Source organism: Camelus bactrianus, chromosome 6 (genome assembly GCF_048773025.1).
Source record: "Camelus bactrianus isolate YW-2024 breed Bactrian camel chromosome 6, ASM4877302v1, whole genome shotgun sequence".
In the NCBI taxonomy this organism is placed as follows: Eukaryota; Metazoa; Chordata; class Mammalia; order Artiodactyla; family Camelidae; genus Camelus; species Camelus bactrianus.
Window position 1 is genome coordinate 32,309,508 of NC_133544.1, and position 18,585 is coordinate 32,328,092.

Sequence of the window (18,585 nt, forward strand, 5' to 3'; positions counted from 1 at the left end):
ATCTTAGCCCATCTGATAAGTGAAACATAGTGTCTTGGTGTACTTTCATTTTACTTCTGGGCTTTTAGTGTGAAAAATTTCAAACATACAAGAAGCAGAGGTAGAAGTATAATGAATCATCACCTTGGTTTAACAACTATTAATATTTGGCCATATTTGCTTGTCCATTTTGAGACTGAAGTAAACTGAAGATTATCATGACATTTTACCCCCAATACTTTAGTGTGTATACCAGAACAAGAGGATTTCCCACCTAGCTGTAGTACCATTATTACACCTAGTAAAATTAACAATAATTCCCTAATACAATCTGATATTCACTTAATACTCAAATTTTCCCAGTTGTCTCAAAAATGTCTTTTATGATTAACTTGTTCAAACTAATTAAGGACTATGTATTAGATTTGTGTGTGTGTGTGTATGTATACTTTTAATTTGTACTTCTAATATGAATAGTTTGGACAACTTTTTATACATTTTTTATAATTTTTTTCTGTTACCTCTTTGTTCACATTCTTATGTCCATTTTTTAATTGGATTATTGGTCTTTTTCCTCATTAATTTGTAGATATTCTTTACAGACTATGTAAGGTAGCCCTTTGTGATGTAAGGTTTTTTTAAAGCACAATTGAACTTTCAATCTTTTATTTCATGGCTTTTGGATTTTGTGTCAGAGTTAGAAGGCCCTTCTCTACACTTACATTATAAAAAACATCCTACCATAATTGACTCTGGTTTTTTATTGGTTTCATTTTTCACATTTCAAGTTTTGACTCAAATGAAATTTATCCTGGGGTATGAGATATGAATTTAACTTAATTTTTCCTGGGTGGTCATGTAGTTTTGTCAATACCCTGTACCCAGTTATCTATCTTTCCCCTTCATATTTGAAGTGTCACCTTTATCAGACAGTAAATGCCTATACGTACTTGGGACTATTTCTGTTCCATTGATGTATCTATTCATATGCTAGTACCACGCAATTTCATTATTCTAACTTTATACTGTACTTTAATACTTGTTAGAAAAACACCTAGGAATGTTGGTCCCCCTTTATTACTCTTCTTTTCTGAAATTTTCATAGCTATTTTTGTTTATTTTTACAATGAGTTTTCTAATTTTGTCTAGTTCTCCCCCAAATTTAAATTATAAAGTCTAAATATATTTTAGATAATATTAAATACAGAAATTCAGAGTAAATTGATATCTTTATGATACTGAGTTTTCCTATTCGAGAACTGAGTGTGCCTTTCCATTTGTTCAAATCTTTGGTGTGCCTTGGGAGCCTTTGAATAGATTTATACTGATTTTGCACAATTGTGTTTACATTTAGGCTGAAACATTTTGTCTTTTTGTTATCATTGGGTGCCTTCTAAATTCCTATTTCAGAAAATGATCCTGCCACACCTTCCGTGGTTCCTTTTGCCTCTAAGATTAAATTTAAACTTCTTAGCTTTTCATTCAAGGCTTTTCACATCCAATCTAAAACCTATTTTCCACACATCGTCTTCTTACCCGTAGCTACTCAGCGGCCCCTGAACAAGCTCCATCCTTCTGTGCCTCTCTGCCCGGTTGCCGTCTCCCCCGCTCCCCTCCTTCCTCCGCTGCCTGTGCAAAGTGGTTTCCTTCACAAGGTTCCCCTTGACTGCTGCAATTAGAAATGACCTCTCTCGTCTTTGACCTCTGACCATTTTACATGTGCCATTTATCTGGTAACTAATCTGATATTACCTTGCAACAGCTGTTGTATTGTTGAGATGAACTGCCCTTTATCTCATGTGGTTACAGAACTACTTGTGGGTCTGTGTCTTGTTTCCCCCAATAGATTGCGAGGCCCTCAGGGACAGTGAGCCTGCCTTGTGCTCCCTGCAGCCTCCAGGACAGGGCCCTGCTTGTAGTAACGATAGTAGTGGCACTGGTACCAATGACAGTTAACATTTACTGCAAGCTTTCTGTGTGCCACATCCTGTTTTAAGCCCTTCCCATGAATGAGCTCATTAGTGGATAAGTATTTGAGTTTTGTTGGGTTTATTTGACCTCAAACTAAACCTTTGAGGTAGGGGGTGGGGGCGCATAAGAGAAAGGTCACCCAGTCACCATACCCAGAGGGTAATTCTAGCCAGCTGGTCAGAGAGGAAGGTGAATTTTCTAAGGAAAGAGGAGAATGGCGACAGCCTAGGAAGGAAAGGGGAGAGAAGCAGACGGGAATGGAGGGGCCCTGAGCTTGATGGTTACTGAGACATGAGTATTTCCTGAGGTTCTGGTGGCTTTGAGTCGGGCTGTGCTGCTGGTCTTGCCCCCTTCCCTGCCTGGCAGGGTTAGGGCTCTGGAAATAAGGCCTGGCCCTGCCAGGGCTTTGCTGACTCCTCTTTTCCACAGTGGCTCCCTGCAGGATGGCCCAGGTCCCCGGGGACAGCAGGTCCAATGTACGGCCACCTTCCCAGTCTGTCTGCACCCCTGGGGTTCCCAGCCCAGCTGGCTCCCCTACCCTCTCCCTGATGAGGGGCAGCTGGGCTACTGAGCTGGTAGAAATTTATCCCCACCCCTGGGACTTCCTCTCCTATGACCATCGTTAACCTCTCAGAACTTTTCCCCTTTCTCACCACTGACTGCAAAGTGTTTCAGGGTGCTGGGGATTCTGGGCACTTCCACCCCAGCCTTCAAGTAAAAAGCAGCCAGAAAGCCACCTGCCTGAGCTCTCAACCTATAGCTCCAGCATTTTGGGGTCCAGGAAGCATTATTTGTGTGTTGAGGACTGGGGAGACCTTAGGGTGATTTACGTCTGCGTCAATATGTGTTCCAGTCCAGCAGCCTAGAATTAAATTCCATGTCCCAACCAGAAGCTCTTCCTTACACTTTGCTGAGCACAAATAAATGGGTCTCAGCACCCACATAATGAAATCTTTGGATTCTTAAAGACAAGAAAAGAAGAAAGGAAGAAAGGACTTTTGCTTTTTGAGACGCTCATCTCTAAAGGGGCAAAGATGGTGAGTCCCTTGGACAGAACTCCACATCTGATGGGAAGGATTAGCCTCGTACAGAACAGATCTGGTCTCTGGAGAAGGCACCGTGGGACTGAGGCTGGCTCTGTGGAATCTAAACACACTTCAGCATAAATGCAATCACTTTCTGGCCAAAATATCGTCAAGACTTCGGTTACGTTTTGCTGAAGCAGTCCTTGAAATCAGGGAAGTGTGCCAGTAAGTGAGGAGGCTTTTCCTCTTGAAACTTTGCCCGGGGGCCCAGAATGAACAAGTGCCATTTAAATTTTATATTGATTTTGGATGTGTATAGTCAATAGCATTTTTCCTCCTCTTGGAAATCGTTTGTTTGTTTGTTTTTTATTTATTTGGGGGGGAGGTAATTACATTTTTTATTTATTTTTAGAGGGGGTAGTGGGGATTGAACCCAGGACCTTGTGTATGCTAAGCATGTGCTCTACTCCTTGAGCTATACACTCCCCCTTGGAAATCTTGTTTAGACCACTTCCATAGAGCTTTTTGCATGTGACTTCAGTGCTCACCATATTTATAATAGAGTTTGTCTGCATCAAGCACCGGGGCTGCCTTTCCTATCCTTCAATGTCCGCCTCCACCCAGAGCCTGGCATCTGATGGCTGTACAGTGAATGTTTGCTGAATGAATGAATAAGCAAAAAAGGGTTCTGAGTTCCTAACACCAAAGTGGCCACAAAATAGGAAGAGATTTGACGCTGGGAGCCTCGGGAACTGCCAGGATTATACCCTCGAGGCCAGGCTGGCTGGGATCCTGTTTTTGTTGTTGTTAAATCAGACATTTAATAACTTAAGAAGCCAACCCTTCCAAGGTTTAGGCTCAGCTGAGCAGACAGTTAGGCTGCTCCCGCAGCGATGACGTTCCCTCCTGGCTGGGTCGCTCTGGTCTGCCGTGGCTATGACCAACCTGAACGCATCCTCCCCAGGGATCCTCCGTGGCCCTTCGCCCAGCCACACTGCCAGGTCAGCTCCCGCTGGGATTCCTCAACCAAAGTGCCCAGAAGCAGGTTGCCACAAACTGTTCACTAAAGCAGACTTCTCTCCCTGTTTCTGTCGTTTCTGCCTCCCTTCTCTCTCTCTTTCACCCTTCCCCCAGTCTTTCTGCTATCCCAGCCTTTTTTCTCTCTCCAGCATCTTGATCAAGCTGCCTAGTCCTAACCAGACAGGCACCAGCATTTATTTTACAGTACTGATTTTAATAGAGGTGCTAAGAGGTAGCCCATCCAAACTGGTACAGCCTCGGCCAGAAGCCTGGTTTGGGCTGAGGCTGACTTAGAGTAGGGTGTCATGTCAGCTTCCCAGGTCTGAAGATGGGGAACCGTGTGTGCCATTCTGGGGGTGGGAAAGAGGGCATAGGGCCATGCACAGCCCCCCACCCCAGCCCCCGCTGCCCCTCCCCCCATGTGGCTCGCACGTCCCACATAGGCTCACTATTCCCATGCTCACCCTTCTCCTCTGCCCACCGGGAGCTCCTTGAGGGCAGCAATTGTTTTATGTATCAGCGGGCTTTGTACAGGGTGGCCCCAATATGAGCTAAATAAACATCTGCTCAGTCAGCTCCAGTACAGCTCTGGAGACCTACTGTGCGCCAGGCTCCAGGCCTTGGAGATAGAGAGGTGAACTAGACAGACTTTGCTGGGTTCAAGGAACCTGCAGTCTTCCCGGAAGGACAGATTTGCAACTAATAGGAGGACGAGGAGAGACAGAAATGAGAAATGCAGATGTGGAGGCCAGGGCACACAAGGGGAGACCGAACCTCGGCGAGGGGTCCGAAGGAGCTTCCCAGAGAAGTGCTGTTTCCACGGACTCCTAAAGGATGACTTTTAGGAGTGGTTGGGGTGGGGTGGAGGGGCCGGGAGGCAGAGGAGATATTTGTTGGATGGGTGGACGGGTGAACCTGGTGTTGAAATCTGAGCTCACTGGCCCAGTGGTACAGAGCATTCTGACAGGCACCGGAAAACAGATGCCTGGATTAGGGTGTCTTGTTACCATGGTGGTGGAAGTTACCTCTTTGTTGCCAGTCATGGCATGTGGACCTGTGTCGCCAAAAGTCTATATGCTCTGGTCACAAATGCTCCTCAGAAGGAGATGAAATAGATACACCAACCTCCTCTGCCTGGGGTCGGGGGCCCCTGGGGTTGAGATGAAACGCTTTGACCCCAAGTCACATTGCAAATGGACCCTGCCAACCTCAGGCACCTCACCCAAGGCTCTTCTCCCCACCCAGATGAGCGGGAAGTTGTTCAGAAGAAGACCTTCACGAAATGGGTGAACTCACACCTGGCACGTGTGTCCTGCCGTATCACCGACCTCTACAAGGACCTGCGGGATGGGAGGATGCTCATCAAACTGCTGGAGGTGCTCTCAGGAGAGACGCTGGTAAAGCCCCTTTCTGTGCTGCAGCCCCTTTCCCTTGGCCCGTGGCTGGTGCTCTGTCCCTGCATCAGGAAAGACATGGTCTGGGGGTATCTCCAGTTCTCATGACCTTCCAGTGTTTCTCCCTATTCTTCTGAGAGGTTTCAGTACTAATAATGCACACAAGGTGTCCACGTGGCTGACTGGGCTCTCTGAACATGATCATCTAAACATGTCCTAGCATAAATGCAGCCACTTTCCATTCAATATATCATCAAAACCTTATTTACATTTTACCAGTGCATTTCCAAATTTCTAGCCACTCCTACTCCTTCGTGCTCCTCCCAGAGGCCATGCAGAGCTCCTGACTTTCTCCTCGTGGGGTCTGGGCATCTGTGGCTGGCCTGAGGTGGGCCCCCCTCAGCCTCCTCGCACAGGCTCAGATGGATCCCATTACTCAGCTGGAGAAATCTGCATCCTTCTCGGAACCAGGAGGAAAGCAGGAAAGATAATTTCCTGTGGTCCATCACTCTTACAAGTGGAGATTTGTAACCCACCCAGCAGTAATGCTGCCCCTGTGGGAGAACCAGGTCAAGGCTCATGTTTTGCTGAGTTACTGTCATTGTGACCTTGGGCCTGTCAGGCAGGACCTTCTTTGCTTCATTTCCTCCACGTGTAAAATGATGCCTGTACCTGATGAAGTAGTCTAAGATCCTCGAGGTTTCAATGAAAGATACCACATTCTCCTATTGCTTTTTCAACTCCAGACTGAAATTAAAGACTGTCTCTTACCCTGCACTGAAAGCCCACTAGAGAGAGTTACCATTAAGAACCCTTCAAATGGTGCAGTTACTCATCAGTCGTGGTCCCCTTGAGCTCTGGCTGTGGCCATTTGGGGATACGGACGGAGATGATCAGATGGTGGGAAGGACCCATTATCAATCACCAAACTAAAAGCCACTCTTATCACCAACCAGTAGCAAAAATTTCCCAGAACTGTGCCTGGCACATAGTAAGTGCTCAGTTAACTACCTGTTGTGTTAGTGTGTTTGAATGCCATTTATCACCCACTCGGAAGGCTTTGTTGAGACCTGGGAACAGCACTGATGCAGCCCAGTTGCAGAGCTCTAGGTGCTCAAGACGGGGAACCTCTAAACTTGGCTAAAAGGATGGGGTTGAAGTGTCAAGGAGTGAGCATGGGCACTAGAGTTTGACATGGAGGGTAGAGGGTGGATGCTAATGGCAGAAGCTGGTCCAGGCTGCAGCCACCTCTAGGGTGACCATAAGGTCCTTCCATGCCCACGGGGGCAATGCTGTCCCTCAGCCAAAGCCCACGAAAGGGAAGATGCGCATCCACTGCCTGGAGAATGTGGACAAGGCCCTGCAGTTCCTGAAGGAGCAGCGTGTGCACCTGGAGAACATGGGCTCCCACGACATTGTGGATGGCAACCACCGCCTGGTCCTGGGCCTCATCTGGACCATCATCCTCCGCTTCCAGGTGGGCTCCCAGGGGCGGGGGGGTGGAGGGAGCCTTGCTGGGCCAGGCAGGCTTGGGAATCTTACAAAATGGTGAACGAGTGTGAGCGTTTGTGCATGTTCTGGAAGGCCGGAAGCCTGTCCTGTGGGACAGTGCTTGTAGGAAGGAGAAACCATCCTCTACGTTGTCAAGTTGCTGAAGTCCAGGGCGAGATGTTCAGTCAATATTGTAGCCTTTTGAGAGAGAAGACAGAAACGAGTAGCTGGGCTGAGATCTGGCTGGAAGAGCTGCTTTTGTCCCCTTCCTCTCATAGATGGAACCTTTTGGTTTTTGTAATAGTTTTGTTCAGAAATTGCAAAAACGATACAGAAGATCAGCTTTTATGTTTTTCAGTCAGAAGCTTTTCTTGCCCCACCCTGAAATTCAAGGTCCATTATTTGTAAGGAAATTTGGAAGGTACAAGGGAGGGAAAGGAGGGCCTTCCACCTGCTGGTCTGGGGACAGAAAGAACCTAGTTGGAAGAGAGAAAGGTGGAGAGAAAGGTGGAGAAAAGGAAAACAGTGCACAGCTCCCAGCCTGAAGGTCTCACCCAGGTGGCCTTGGGTGTCCAATCTCACTGTCCGCGGGTGCATGTGACGAAACACTAATCACAGCAGAATTGGGAAAAATGAAAAGGCAAGAGGGGCTGCTAATCAAAGCACAACACCTTCCAACATTCGTGTTGTGCCTCAGCCTGCAGGGCCTCGTCACTCCTGAGGAGGAATGAGGGCTTCGTGCTGTTGTTTTCTGGGCCTCTCCTTAGAGTTTCAAGTTGGAGCTGTCTCCTCTGGCGTGGGGAAGTGGGCTGAGGCAGGGAGGCAGGCAGGCAGGCCCCCAGGCACCAGGGCTCGAGCTCTGTTGCGGCTGCAGGGCTGGTGACTAGATGGACGGCTGCAGAGGAGGAAAGACGGGAGGGGGCCTTCCAGGGAAAGCAGGAAGTCTCTGAGCCAGATACAGAAGTGAGTCCTCCCTCTCTTGTTCCTACGCCCCAGATTCAGGATATCGTTGTCCAGACTCAGGAAGGTCGTGAGACTCGCTCGGCCAAGGATGCGTTGCTGTTATGGTGTCAGATGAAGACGGCAGGGTATGCCCTGGGAACCAGCCACCACCACGCTCCCCTCCCCTGTGCTCCCCTCAAGCGCCGCCGTCCCCAGGGGCACAGACACCGTCGCCCATCACCAGGAGCTATAGCAGCTTCAGTGTCATCAGTGCAAAGTCTGTCCTGACCTGATTCTTTGAGGCCTGAAAGACGGGCTTCTTCCTCAGAGTTGCTTGGGTCAGACTGTGGGGTCTGTTGGGGTGAGAGTCCCTTGGGCCCACCTGATGGGGGAACCTCTTTGTGTGGCTTTTAGTAGCTGCTCCTCTCATTGAAGCGGCTCGAGGAGGGCCAGGTCCCTTCCTCTCCTGATGTATTGGCCCTCGGTTCACACACCTGTCAGGGACCCCAGAACAATCTGTTTCTTAGGTCTTAGTGTTTCTCTTGGATGCAGCTACCCCCACGTCAATGTCACCAACTTCACCTCCAGCTGGAAGGATGGCCTGGCCTTTAACGCCCTGATACACAAGCACCGGTAAGAGTGGGCAGAGGGCTGGGGGAGTGAGGGGGCCCTGGGGGAATTTCGGACACTTTGCTCCTAACACGTAGGTTACTGTTCAAGCTTCGCAGGAACGTACCCTCTGCTGTGCCTTCTCTCACCCTCAGCATCCTGCCTCCCTTAAATTCCATTCCCTGGGGCCGCTTCCCTTCCCCACATGCTGGTGCTCACAGCTGCCCTGCCTCTGCCCCGTGTCCTCATGCCTCTCCTGCTCAGCCACCTCCCTACATCTACCCAGGGTCTTTGCTTCATGCCAGGCCTGCCCTGTCGGTGGGGGATGCAAGGCATTGCCCCCTTCCCGCCCTTTAACACTCTGGCTTTGTCCTCAGGCCTGACCTGATCGACTTTCATAAGCTGAAGGACTCCAATGCCCGTCACAACCTGGAGCACGCATTTGACGTGGCTGAGCGTCAGCTGGGCATCATCCCGCTCCTCGACCCCGAAGGTGAGCCAGGGCCCCCTCCAGCCCTTCGCTGCAGCACAGCCATAGGAGACAGTGCCTGTGCTGGACAGAGCACCTGGAGGAGTGTGGGCCAGGTGCTGGGTGAGCAGTGGGCACAGCAAGGGCCTGGTGGCCCAGCCAGGGCTCTGCTCTGGTCTGCTCTTCAGATCCAAGCTGGTTCCAGACACTTCCCCTCTCCTCCCCTACTGGGGCCCACTGTAGTCTTTCCATCCTTTTTTCTTCTCTCATACCTTGTGGTCCTAACATGGATTTCATCCTCTCGCCAAATTGCAGCTCCATTCTTCTCCCACTCTTACCTGTCACATGGTGCCTGTAGTTGTACTTCATGCTGGAGAAACTGGGAGGTGAACCCCTCAAACCTGACATTTCTGGCTTCCAGTTTGGTCCTGAGGGTGCACCCTTTCCCTTGCAGATGTCTTCACAGAAAACCCTGATGAGAAATCCATCATTACCTACGTGGTGGCGTTTTACCATTACTTTTCCAAGATGAAGGTGCTGGCAGTAGAGGGCAAGCGTGTCGGCAAGGTACCGAGCTGCTCCGTGACCAGAAGGTCCCCATTTCCTTGCTTGCCACACACAGGCCTTGACTGAGATGCTCTCTTTCTGTCCAAAGAGCTTTGCGTCTGGGCCCCAGCTGCAGGGGAGGGTGCAGGTCACCCATCCTCCACCACCAACTTCCTCTAAAGCCAAGCTTTGCCATGTTAATGGCTCCCAAGCTGGTTGATGGTCTGTCTTGAATGCAGTCATAGCCCATAGCTCTGAGCTGATCTTCCAGCTGCAGACCCATGTCTTGTAAACATTCCCACAGGAACTAAACGGGCTCTTACTTGTTGGTTTAGTGTGGTTTCAGGCCTCTTAGGCTCCCGTGGCATATCAGGGAGCCACCCCACTGAACAGACCCTCATGCCAGACTCCTCTCCCCTGCTGGATCCTTAGCTCCTCCAGGGAGGGGACCGTTTCTCACTCATCTTCATGTACCTGCTGTTTAGCAAAGACAGTACCTGTAAGCCCTCGATCCCTAATACCTGTTTTTAAATAAACAGGGCCTTGGCTCCTCTGGTGGCTGGTGTCCTGGCACAGCAAGCTTACCAGTCTTTTATAGGGTTAGGGATAGGGGAGCTGGTCCTGAGTCCGAGCATGACCAGGTCCCTCCTGATGCTGCTGGTGCACTTCCAGCCCACTTTCTGTCTATCAGTGGTCTTGGGCTCAGGAATCAAACCCAAAATAAACATTCTAGGGCTTGCAAAGAGGAGGACCACCTCGATTGTGGTCTCCATTGGCATCCTCATTGGCGTCCTGACCATTCTGATGAAGATGAATCATACGGTGATTCCCTAGGTCATCGACCATGCCATTGAGACTGAGAAGATGATTGAGAAGTATAGTGGTCTGGCCTCAGACCTGCTCACCTGGATTGAGCAGACCATCACTGTCCTGAACAGCCGCAAGTTCATCAAATCCCTGTCCAGCGTCCAGCAGCAGCTACAGGCCTTCAGCACCTACCGCACTGTGGAGAAGCCGCCCAAGTAAGGGCCTGGGCACTTGGGAGGGTGGGCATCGCAGCTGAGAAACCACCTCTAAAAAGTTGGAGGGCCTGGAGAAGGGATCTGGGAGGCACATGCTAGTGGTTAGAGCGCTACCCATCTGCCACCTACTTCATCCTGTCTTGCCTTTCTGCTCCCAAGCCGTCAGCCTACAGGAAATGGGCATTGAGTAACCCCTGACTCATAACCAAAGAAAGTACTTTCCCAGATCCCTGAGGGGGAGCAGGAGTGAAATCGCAGACTTCAGTGTCTCTTCAAAGAGTGTATGCTGGAAAGTTCCTCTCTGTTTGCACACTGAGCTGTGGGTTTGTTCTCTGATAATGACCTTTGTATCCACAGCCCCAGAGCTCTCTGTATGGGACTTTGTAGATCGCCAAGCACATCCTTCTTCTCTCCCTTCTGTCAGTGCTCATCCATCAGTAGAGCACTTAGCCTGCCTCTCGGGACCTCTGCTCCACTGTAGTGTGTGCAGGGCCTGAGTGCACATATGCACACACAAACACAACCATGCATACACACGCACGCGCGCGCGTGCGCGCACACACACACACACAGGGCATTCCAGCTTATCTGCTCTTAGCTTGTCTGGCTCCCCTGAAACAGATTTCTAGCTCGGTGGTGGTACCTGCTGGCTTCTTCCTCCCGGGCTCATTCATTCATGACTCTTAAACAGGGAAAGATGAGATGCAGAGTCTAGAATGTGCTATAAACAAGTATCTGATTTCTGGCCTGACACTAACCCACTTTTAAAGTCCTAAATCCAATACAGATAACATCCACTGTGAGTCTACCAGGCACTGTGCACAGGAGTGATACCTCTTGGCTGTGTAGAGAGTGCCTGAGGCCTGTGAGCCATCAGATCTATTTGGCTGGCCTCAGGGCGGGGACCTTGCTTACCAGGTGAACTTCGACTGCTATGTGGAGGAGGCAGAAGTGGGTAGATACCTGGGGACATGCAGAAAAGGGGAAGTACTCAGTTACCTGGAGCTTGGACCCTGGGTTCCAGGCATCCACCCTGCTCCAGTCCTCATCTCCTACACCTACAGTCCTCCCGGAGCCCGGCCTTTCCTCCCAGCTCAGAAGCATCTGGCCTTTGGGACAGTTCTCAAGAGGGCCGACTCATTAGTACTCAGGTGAAAGTTGCTTTCAGTGCAATATATTCTCATATGCATAATGCTGCTTCAAAGGTTTTATTGACTCAAGCAGTAAAAAACTGACTAAAGAGCCAGACAGAGCCTTCAACACTTGCAGAACAGGAAAGAGTTTCCTTGTATCGACTGATAAAACTTGATATCTGCAGGAATTCCCAAAATACTCCAGTTAGCTATTCCCCTGTGGAAGCAAATGATAAGCAAACACTGTGGTAGTTGTGTTTTCTCTGATTCATGTTGTAAAGGCTCAACCCCTGTTAGATCTCAGCTGGTGAGTATCATAGACTGACAGATGTTGTTAACAGGTAAGTAAACCTATGTAGATCCTCCTCACTTTTTGTTTTTAAGAGAAATACGCATTGCTGTCCAAGCTCCAAGGTGCCAGGGTTCCAAGTTCACTTTAAAAAAAAACAAAATTGGCTGTGGGAATCTTGACACTCATCTCCCTACCTCTGCTTTCTCAACAGGTTTCAGGAGAAGGGGAATCTGGAAGTCCTACTTTTTACCATCCAGTCCCGAATGAGAGCCAACAATCAGAAAGTGTACACGCCCCATGATGGGAAATTAGTGTCTGACATCAACCGGGTATAGCCGTGTTTTCCGTTACACATTGCCAGTGGGTTGACTGAGTGCCTAATAAGGACACAGGGAACGGTAGCAGGACAGGGTTAAACCAAGCCACTCTCTGTGGTGTTATTAAGGACACCTCTAGCTATGGAGGGTGCTCTCTGAGCCTACCCTGAGGGGTCAGACTCCACCCACCATCCATCAGTTCAGCCCCCTGTTCAGAGGCCCAGACTCCACTTTTTGGAGCCAATTGTATAGTCTATTCTCCACAGAACCTTGGGGTTGTTTTAGAATATTAAGTACTTAGAAGAGAACTGCCTTAAGACATTTCAGAGGTTTGGAGGCCTAAAACCACCTAGAAGTTCTAGTAGGATGGAGGTAGCTGTTTAGTCATTGAGAGTTCACTGAGCGCCTGGAGAGGGCAGATGACGTTGCAGCAGGCCAGCAGACTGAGGCAGGTTAGAGGGAGAGGGAACCGGGAGTTCACAGCCAGTGCTGCCTGAATCTTTGGCCCAAACAGAGGAGCCAAAAGGCTGTCACTGAGCTTTAATCTAGGCTCTGCCTGTTTCCTAAGATCATTCAGTGTCGGGTAAAAGAGTGGGGACCCCCAGACCCCAAGAGCTCTCCCCTATCCCTCGAGCAGGCCTGGAAAAGCCTGGAGGAAGCTGAGTATCAGCGGGAGCTGGACCTGAGGAATGAGCTCATCCGGCAGGAGAAGCTGGAGCAGTTGGCCCGGCGCTTTGACCGAAAGGCTGCCATGAGAGAGACGTGGCTCAGTGAAAACCAGCGTCTTGTGGCCCAGGTAATTGGGGCCACACTTGGGGACGCAGGAGAAGAGGATACTGTCCAGAGCCCGTAGCAGTTATGGGGCTACAGCCCGACCTGGCCTCTCCACAGGCCTTGCAGACTTGCTCCCTGTGATTGGGTGAATTAAGATTCATATCTGTGCAGATACTAACTACTACATATATGTAATAGATAAACAGCAAGATCCTACTGTACTGCACAGGGAACTATATTCACTACCTTGTAATAGCCTATAATGAAAAAGATTATGGAAAGGAATATATATACGTACAACTGAATCACTATGCTATACACCAGAAATTAACACAACATTGTAAACTGACTACACTTCAATTTAAAAAAAAAAAGATTCACATCTGATAAAGTACTCTCCCAGATTTATTAAGTCTCATTTTTAGCAGAGCCTCACAATCCAGAAATGGCCCCTAAAGTTGTCTTATATGAGCCAGTAGCAACTGTTAGAGCTGGGGTTCAAGTTAACACTTCAGCGGTCCTCTGGGGTTGTGCTGAAAGCCTTGTGTGTCAGACATGACCCTTGGACTCTGGCCTCTGGGGCCATGTCATGTTTCACTAGCTAAAAATTGACCCCAGGGCTGATTCTCCATGAGAGCATCTGTTCCTTCCCACTTGGAGCTTGGAATCCAATTAAATTCTACCCAGAAAGGGGAAAGCAAGTATTCTGAGAGAACTGGAGAGTGTGCTCATGCACCCCAGATAGCGTGGAGGTAAGCCATCTGCGGCAGCTGTGTGGTTTCCAAGTGAGAAGCCCCTTCCTACCCAGAATCCAGCAGGTCCGCTCAAGGCAGGACGGTGGATGCCAGTCAAGGCTCTTGTGAGACACTTAGTCTTTGGAACTTGGCTCTGATAAGATAGGATGGAAAAGAAGGCAGAATTCACTTCCTGGGAAAGGGCTTTCCCACCCAGCAATTGTTCTGAAGGGACCCGCCGTTTCTCTGCATTTGAGGACCAACTTAAGGGAGCCTGACTGAGCTGCCTGTTTGCCTCCCTGTGGGACAGGATAACTTCGGGTACGACCTGGCAGCTGTGGAGGCCGCCAAGAAGAAGCATGAGGCCATTGAGACAGACACGGCTGCCTACGAGGAGCGGGTGAGGGCCCTGGAGGACCTGGCCCAGGAGCTGGAGAAGGAGGATTACCACGACCAGAAGCGCATCACAGCCCGCAAGGACAACATCCTGCACCTGTGGAACTACCTGCAGGAGCTGCTGCAGTCCCGGCGCCAGAGACTCGAGAAGACGCTGGCACTACAGAAGCTCTTCCAGGACATGCTGCACAGCATCGACTGGATGGATGAGATCAAGGTGAGCCCTGAGGACGCCCATCCCCTGCCCACCTTGGACTTTGGCGCCCACTCTTCAGTGGGCTGTGCTGCTGTAGGTGCCTCCCAGCCCCACGTCCCTGAGTCAGAGTGGAGAATCAGAGGCAGCACAGCATCTGGCTGCACCTGCCTCTCAATTGCTCAGCTCACTCTGCTCCAGCCCATGTCTGCTGTGTCCCTAATGATCAAGAAATCTGGGGTTCATAGCACAGGTGCCAACCTGCAGAGCCTAGAAGAGACAGACATCCATCAGGAGCCTGGAGAATCAGGCTCTCCATAATCATGATTTGACTGATTGGATTCCAGACCTCCCGACACGGGCCCACCAAGAAGTCTGAGTCTCCTCTCCCTCTGCTGCAGTCACTCTCAACTGAGAACACACATCACACTGACCATGGAGCTTTCTAAAAATACCCATGCATCGGCCCCAAACCTGGGACAGATGCAGGAGATCGAGTATAGGTCTTGAGCCCTGAGAGGTGCTCCCTGGGTGATTCTGATGGGCACCCCCAGCAGGAGCTCCTGCTCTATAGCTTCTTCCGCACTGAGCAGCAGCCTTTTCCCAGCTACATCTGACTCACCCTGTTCCCAGTGCCATGGACTCTCCCTTTGGAGGGGTCTGTTCTCTTAGCATTTAGGTCTCTTTACCTCCCCTCACTTCCTCTACCCTGTTTTCTTTGCCAGGCTCACCTCTTGTCTGCTGAGTTTGGGAAGCACTTATTGGAGGTTGAGGACTTGCTGCAGAAACACAAATTGATGGAGGCCGACATTGCCATCCAAGGGGACAAAGTGAAGGCCATCACTGCTTCTACTCTGCAATTCACTGAGGGGACAGGTGAGACCTCTGGCTCAGGGCTCCAGGACCCCAGCTTGGATAAATCTAGCTGGAGAATTCTGCCTCTTTCATCAACTCATGGTGCAAGAAAGAAGCTTGAGGGATGGCAAACTTCTCCAGAGAGCAGGTGTCTGCTTTGGTCGTCTATAGTCAGAAGGTGTTTATAAGCACCAGTAAGGCATCCTCCATCTTTCCTTCTCTCTGCTTGTTCAAGTCACAGCAGAGACGATTTAGATTTATAGTCTCGGGTCTAAAATGGGAAATACCCACTGCCTCTTTGAAGAGGATTGAAGAATCCTCTTGAAATTTGTGTCTATGTCTTTCAAAAAATTCATTTCACATTGTGCATTTCTATTGAGAGCTGATCCAACTTGTAACCTCCCTTATTCCTGAAGTTTTAGTGGAAACTGATCATAAAGAACTAATTAAAAGCCTATCCTCTGAGCAACTGGGGCCCCCTGCATCCAATCCCAGAGCCCCAGTGAGATCCCAGGCTCTAGATCGCATGGTTCTAGCCTGGCACCTGATCTGGCTTGCCCACAGATGAAGCCCTTCCCCTTTTTGTCCTCCCTTCTCCCATTCCTCCCAGGGTACCAGCCTTGTGACCCTCAGGTCATCCGGGACCGTGTCAGCCACCTGGAGCAGTGCTTCGAGGAGCTGAGCAACACGGCGGCCGGGCGGAAGGCCCAGCTAGAGCAGTCCAAGCGGCTCTGGAAGTTCTTCTGGGAGATGGATGAGGCCGAGAGCTGGATCAAGGAGAAGGAGCAGATTTACTCCTCCCTGGACTATGGCAAGGACCTGACCAGCGTGCTCATCTTGCAGCGCAAGCACAAGGCCTTTGAGGATGAGCTGCGTGGGCTGGACGCCCACCTGCAGCACATCTTCCAGGAGGCTGAGGGCATGATTGCACGCAAGCAGTTTGGACACCCGCAGATCAAGGCCCGAATTAAGGAGGTGTCTGCCCAGTGGGACCAGCTGAAGGAGCTGGCTGCCTTTCGCAAGAGGAACCTCCAGGGTGCTGAGAACTTCTTCCAGTTCCAGGGCGATGCAGACGACCTGAAGGCCTGGCTGCAGGATGCCCACCGGCTGCTCTCAGGAGATGACGTGGGGCAGGATGAAGGGGCCACACGGGCCCTGGAGAAAAAGCACAAGGACTTCCTGGATGAGTTGGAGGAGAGCCGCGGGGTGATGGAGCATCTGAAACAGCAGGCCCAGGCCTTCCCCCAAGAGTTTCGGGATTCCCCAGATGTGAACAATCGGCTGCAGACCCTCCAGGATCTCTACCAGCAGGTGGTGGCCCAGGCAGACCTGCGTCAGCACAGGCTGCAGGATGCCCTGGACCTGTACATGGTGTTTGGGGAGACTGATGCCTGTAAGCTGTGGATGAGCGAGAAGGAGAAGTGGCTGGCCCAGATGGATATCCCAGACACGCTGGAGGACCTGGAGGTCGTGCAGCACAGGTCTGAGGCTCCCCTTCCCTTCCTCACCTCCCCTCACACAGTCTGTGTTCTTAGTGTAGGGACAGCCTCTAGATCAGCAAGGGTCTCTTTGAGAGGCTGTAGGATGCCTTTTGTCATAGCAGCCAGGCACCAAGAGTCCAGAGTTCTGATCTGGCTCTGTGACTTCGGGTACTTCACCTCCTGGGGCCTTTCTCAAAATAAAGCAAAGGGTCTCTTTCTAGTCCAGGTGTTTGATTACTTTTCAAGTACAGCAGCCTTTGTTCAAATGAATTGTGTATAGAACTCCTGACATGTAATGCAGAGGAAAGTGGAGCTGATCTGGTTAAGGGGGAGGCAAGAGGCTGGACCCCACAAGCTCTAGCTTTCTGTGGCAGCCCCTAAGCCACAGAGCCGTGAGGAGCCACAGAGACCAGTTTGCAAACTGCCAGTCTGCAAGGCCACTGTCATTTCCAGGATTCCAGTTCCATTAGCACTCGAGCATGGGAAGACATGCCCCCAGCATGTGTGGCATCCCAGCATCTTGAGTACAGAATCCAGGGGATTGAGTGGAAGAGGTCACTCCCTGGAGCAGGCTGAGGTGGTCCCATGCTGATGCTGGAGGGACCTGGGCTCCTACCCAGAAGGGTCAGCTGTCAGAACCACACAACACTTCTCCCCTCAGCAGCTCTCCCTTCTCCTACCCAGAGTTGGAGGACCTGGCTGGGGAGGCATCCTTCAGGTCAAGGTGTCAAGGCAGTGAAATTAGGGTCCATGGGCAGCAGCTGGGGCAGTGGAGGCATGGCAAGTAGTCTCTCTGGTGACCAACCCCCACGCCTCATTTCCTCCTGCACCTCCCTGTTGAGTGGCCTGTGTACTAAGTAACCAGCTCACTCCTAGCCTGATCCAGAAATGCTAAACCATGAAACTGGACCCACGAACCAGAAAATAATGTGTCAGCACACCTTTCTCCTTTCCCCTCTCTCACCTGGTCAAATGTATTTAGGAGGTGAAAGGAGAAAGTAAGAGCTACATGTTCTGGAGACTGAGTGACCACTGCTGCCTTACCAATCCTCAGTTTCTCTGTCCGTATCAGGTTTGACATCCTGGACCAGGAGATGAAGACTCTGATGGCTCAGATTGATAGCGTGAACCTTGCTGCCAACAGCCTGGTAGAGAGTAACCACCCGCGCAGTGGGGAGGTGAAGCAGTACCAGGACCAGCTGAACACCAGGTGGGAGCGTGGGGAGGGCTTGGGGCTGGAGGCTTCTTTTCCTGGCACCTGACTCACCCCTGGGGGTGTGACCCAAAAGTCAGGATGCCTGCTATGTCCTGCCCAGTTTGGACCCTCAGAGTTCCTGCCTCACTCAGCCATACTCACCTTCTGTCACTAGAGCTGAAGCAGCGAGGAGGAGGGACCTGCGTGGTGACCAGCCTGGGGACAGGGAGAGATGTGTTCACACAGCTTCAAGTTCTGTGCCTGGGGCGGGTGTGTGCTGTGCAATGGAGGGGACACTCTGAGTGCATCCATAGTTAGAATCGGGCCATATGGTTCTCAGGCTACGTTTCCCCGGATGTTCTTAGGCAGGAAAATTGCTTTCTGAGAGCTCTTAAGTACTGTCCATAAAAGAAAGCTCCTGCTTGTGCCAAAATGCAGCTTTGTAATGAGACTGGCTTGAATGAAGAGGAGAATTAGCAGGAAGCCTTGAGCACGCTTTGTGGCCAGAACAAAAAACGGGCCCTGAGGAGCCTTTGAAGAGGGGCAGCTTTCAGTACAGGGTGTAATTGCCCCGAGTTCCTCGAGGATCTCTGAGGACAGAGCACACGCGTATATTACGTTTGTTGCCCTGAGCCCTATGCACAGCCAGTGCCACGCGCTCACCACCTCTGCACTGCCGCGCTCCCTTTCTCCACACTTGTGCCTGAGCCCTGCTCTGCCCGAGGCAGCTGGGAGGTGGCGTTAAGT

At 50.6% G+C, this 18,585-nt stretch overlaps 1 protein-coding gene across 3 annotated transcripts in view; it reads left to right on the forward strand.

Annotated features, from left to right (window-relative positions):
• SPTB (spectrin beta, erythrocytic) overlaps positions 1 to 18,585 on the forward strand; it is a 114,421-nt gene that overhangs the window by 62,593 nt on the left and 33,243 nt on the right. For all 3 annotated transcript variants that reach the window (XR_012507492.1, XM_074365380.1, XM_074365381.1), the window contains exons 3-15: positions 5,241 to 5,392; positions 6,693 to 6,866; positions 7,877 to 7,968; positions 8,375 to 8,455; positions 8,809 to 8,924; positions 9,355 to 9,467; positions 10,281 to 10,468; positions 12,105 to 12,222; positions 12,848 to 13,006; positions 14,029 to 14,331; positions 15,033 to 15,183; positions 15,773 to 16,643; positions 17,716 to 17,853. Coding sequence is in view for 2 of the 3 variants with exons in the window: in XM_074365380.1 (XP_074221481.1) it covers positions 5,241 to 5,392; positions 6,693 to 6,866; positions 7,877 to 7,968; positions 8,375 to 8,455; positions 8,809 to 8,924; positions 9,355 to 9,467; positions 10,281 to 10,468; positions 12,105 to 12,222; positions 12,848 to 13,006; positions 14,029 to 14,331; positions 15,033 to 15,183; positions 15,773 to 16,643; positions 17,716 to 17,853 (2,656 nt within the window). In the remaining variant the exon portion in view is untranslated. The remainder of the gene's footprint in view (positions 1 to 5,240; positions 5,393 to 6,692; positions 6,867 to 7,876; positions 7,969 to 8,374; positions 8,456 to 8,808; positions 8,925 to 9,354; positions 9,468 to 10,280; positions 10,469 to 12,104; positions 12,223 to 12,847; positions 13,007 to 14,028; positions 14,332 to 15,032; positions 15,184 to 15,772; positions 16,644 to 17,715; positions 17,854 to 18,585) is intronic.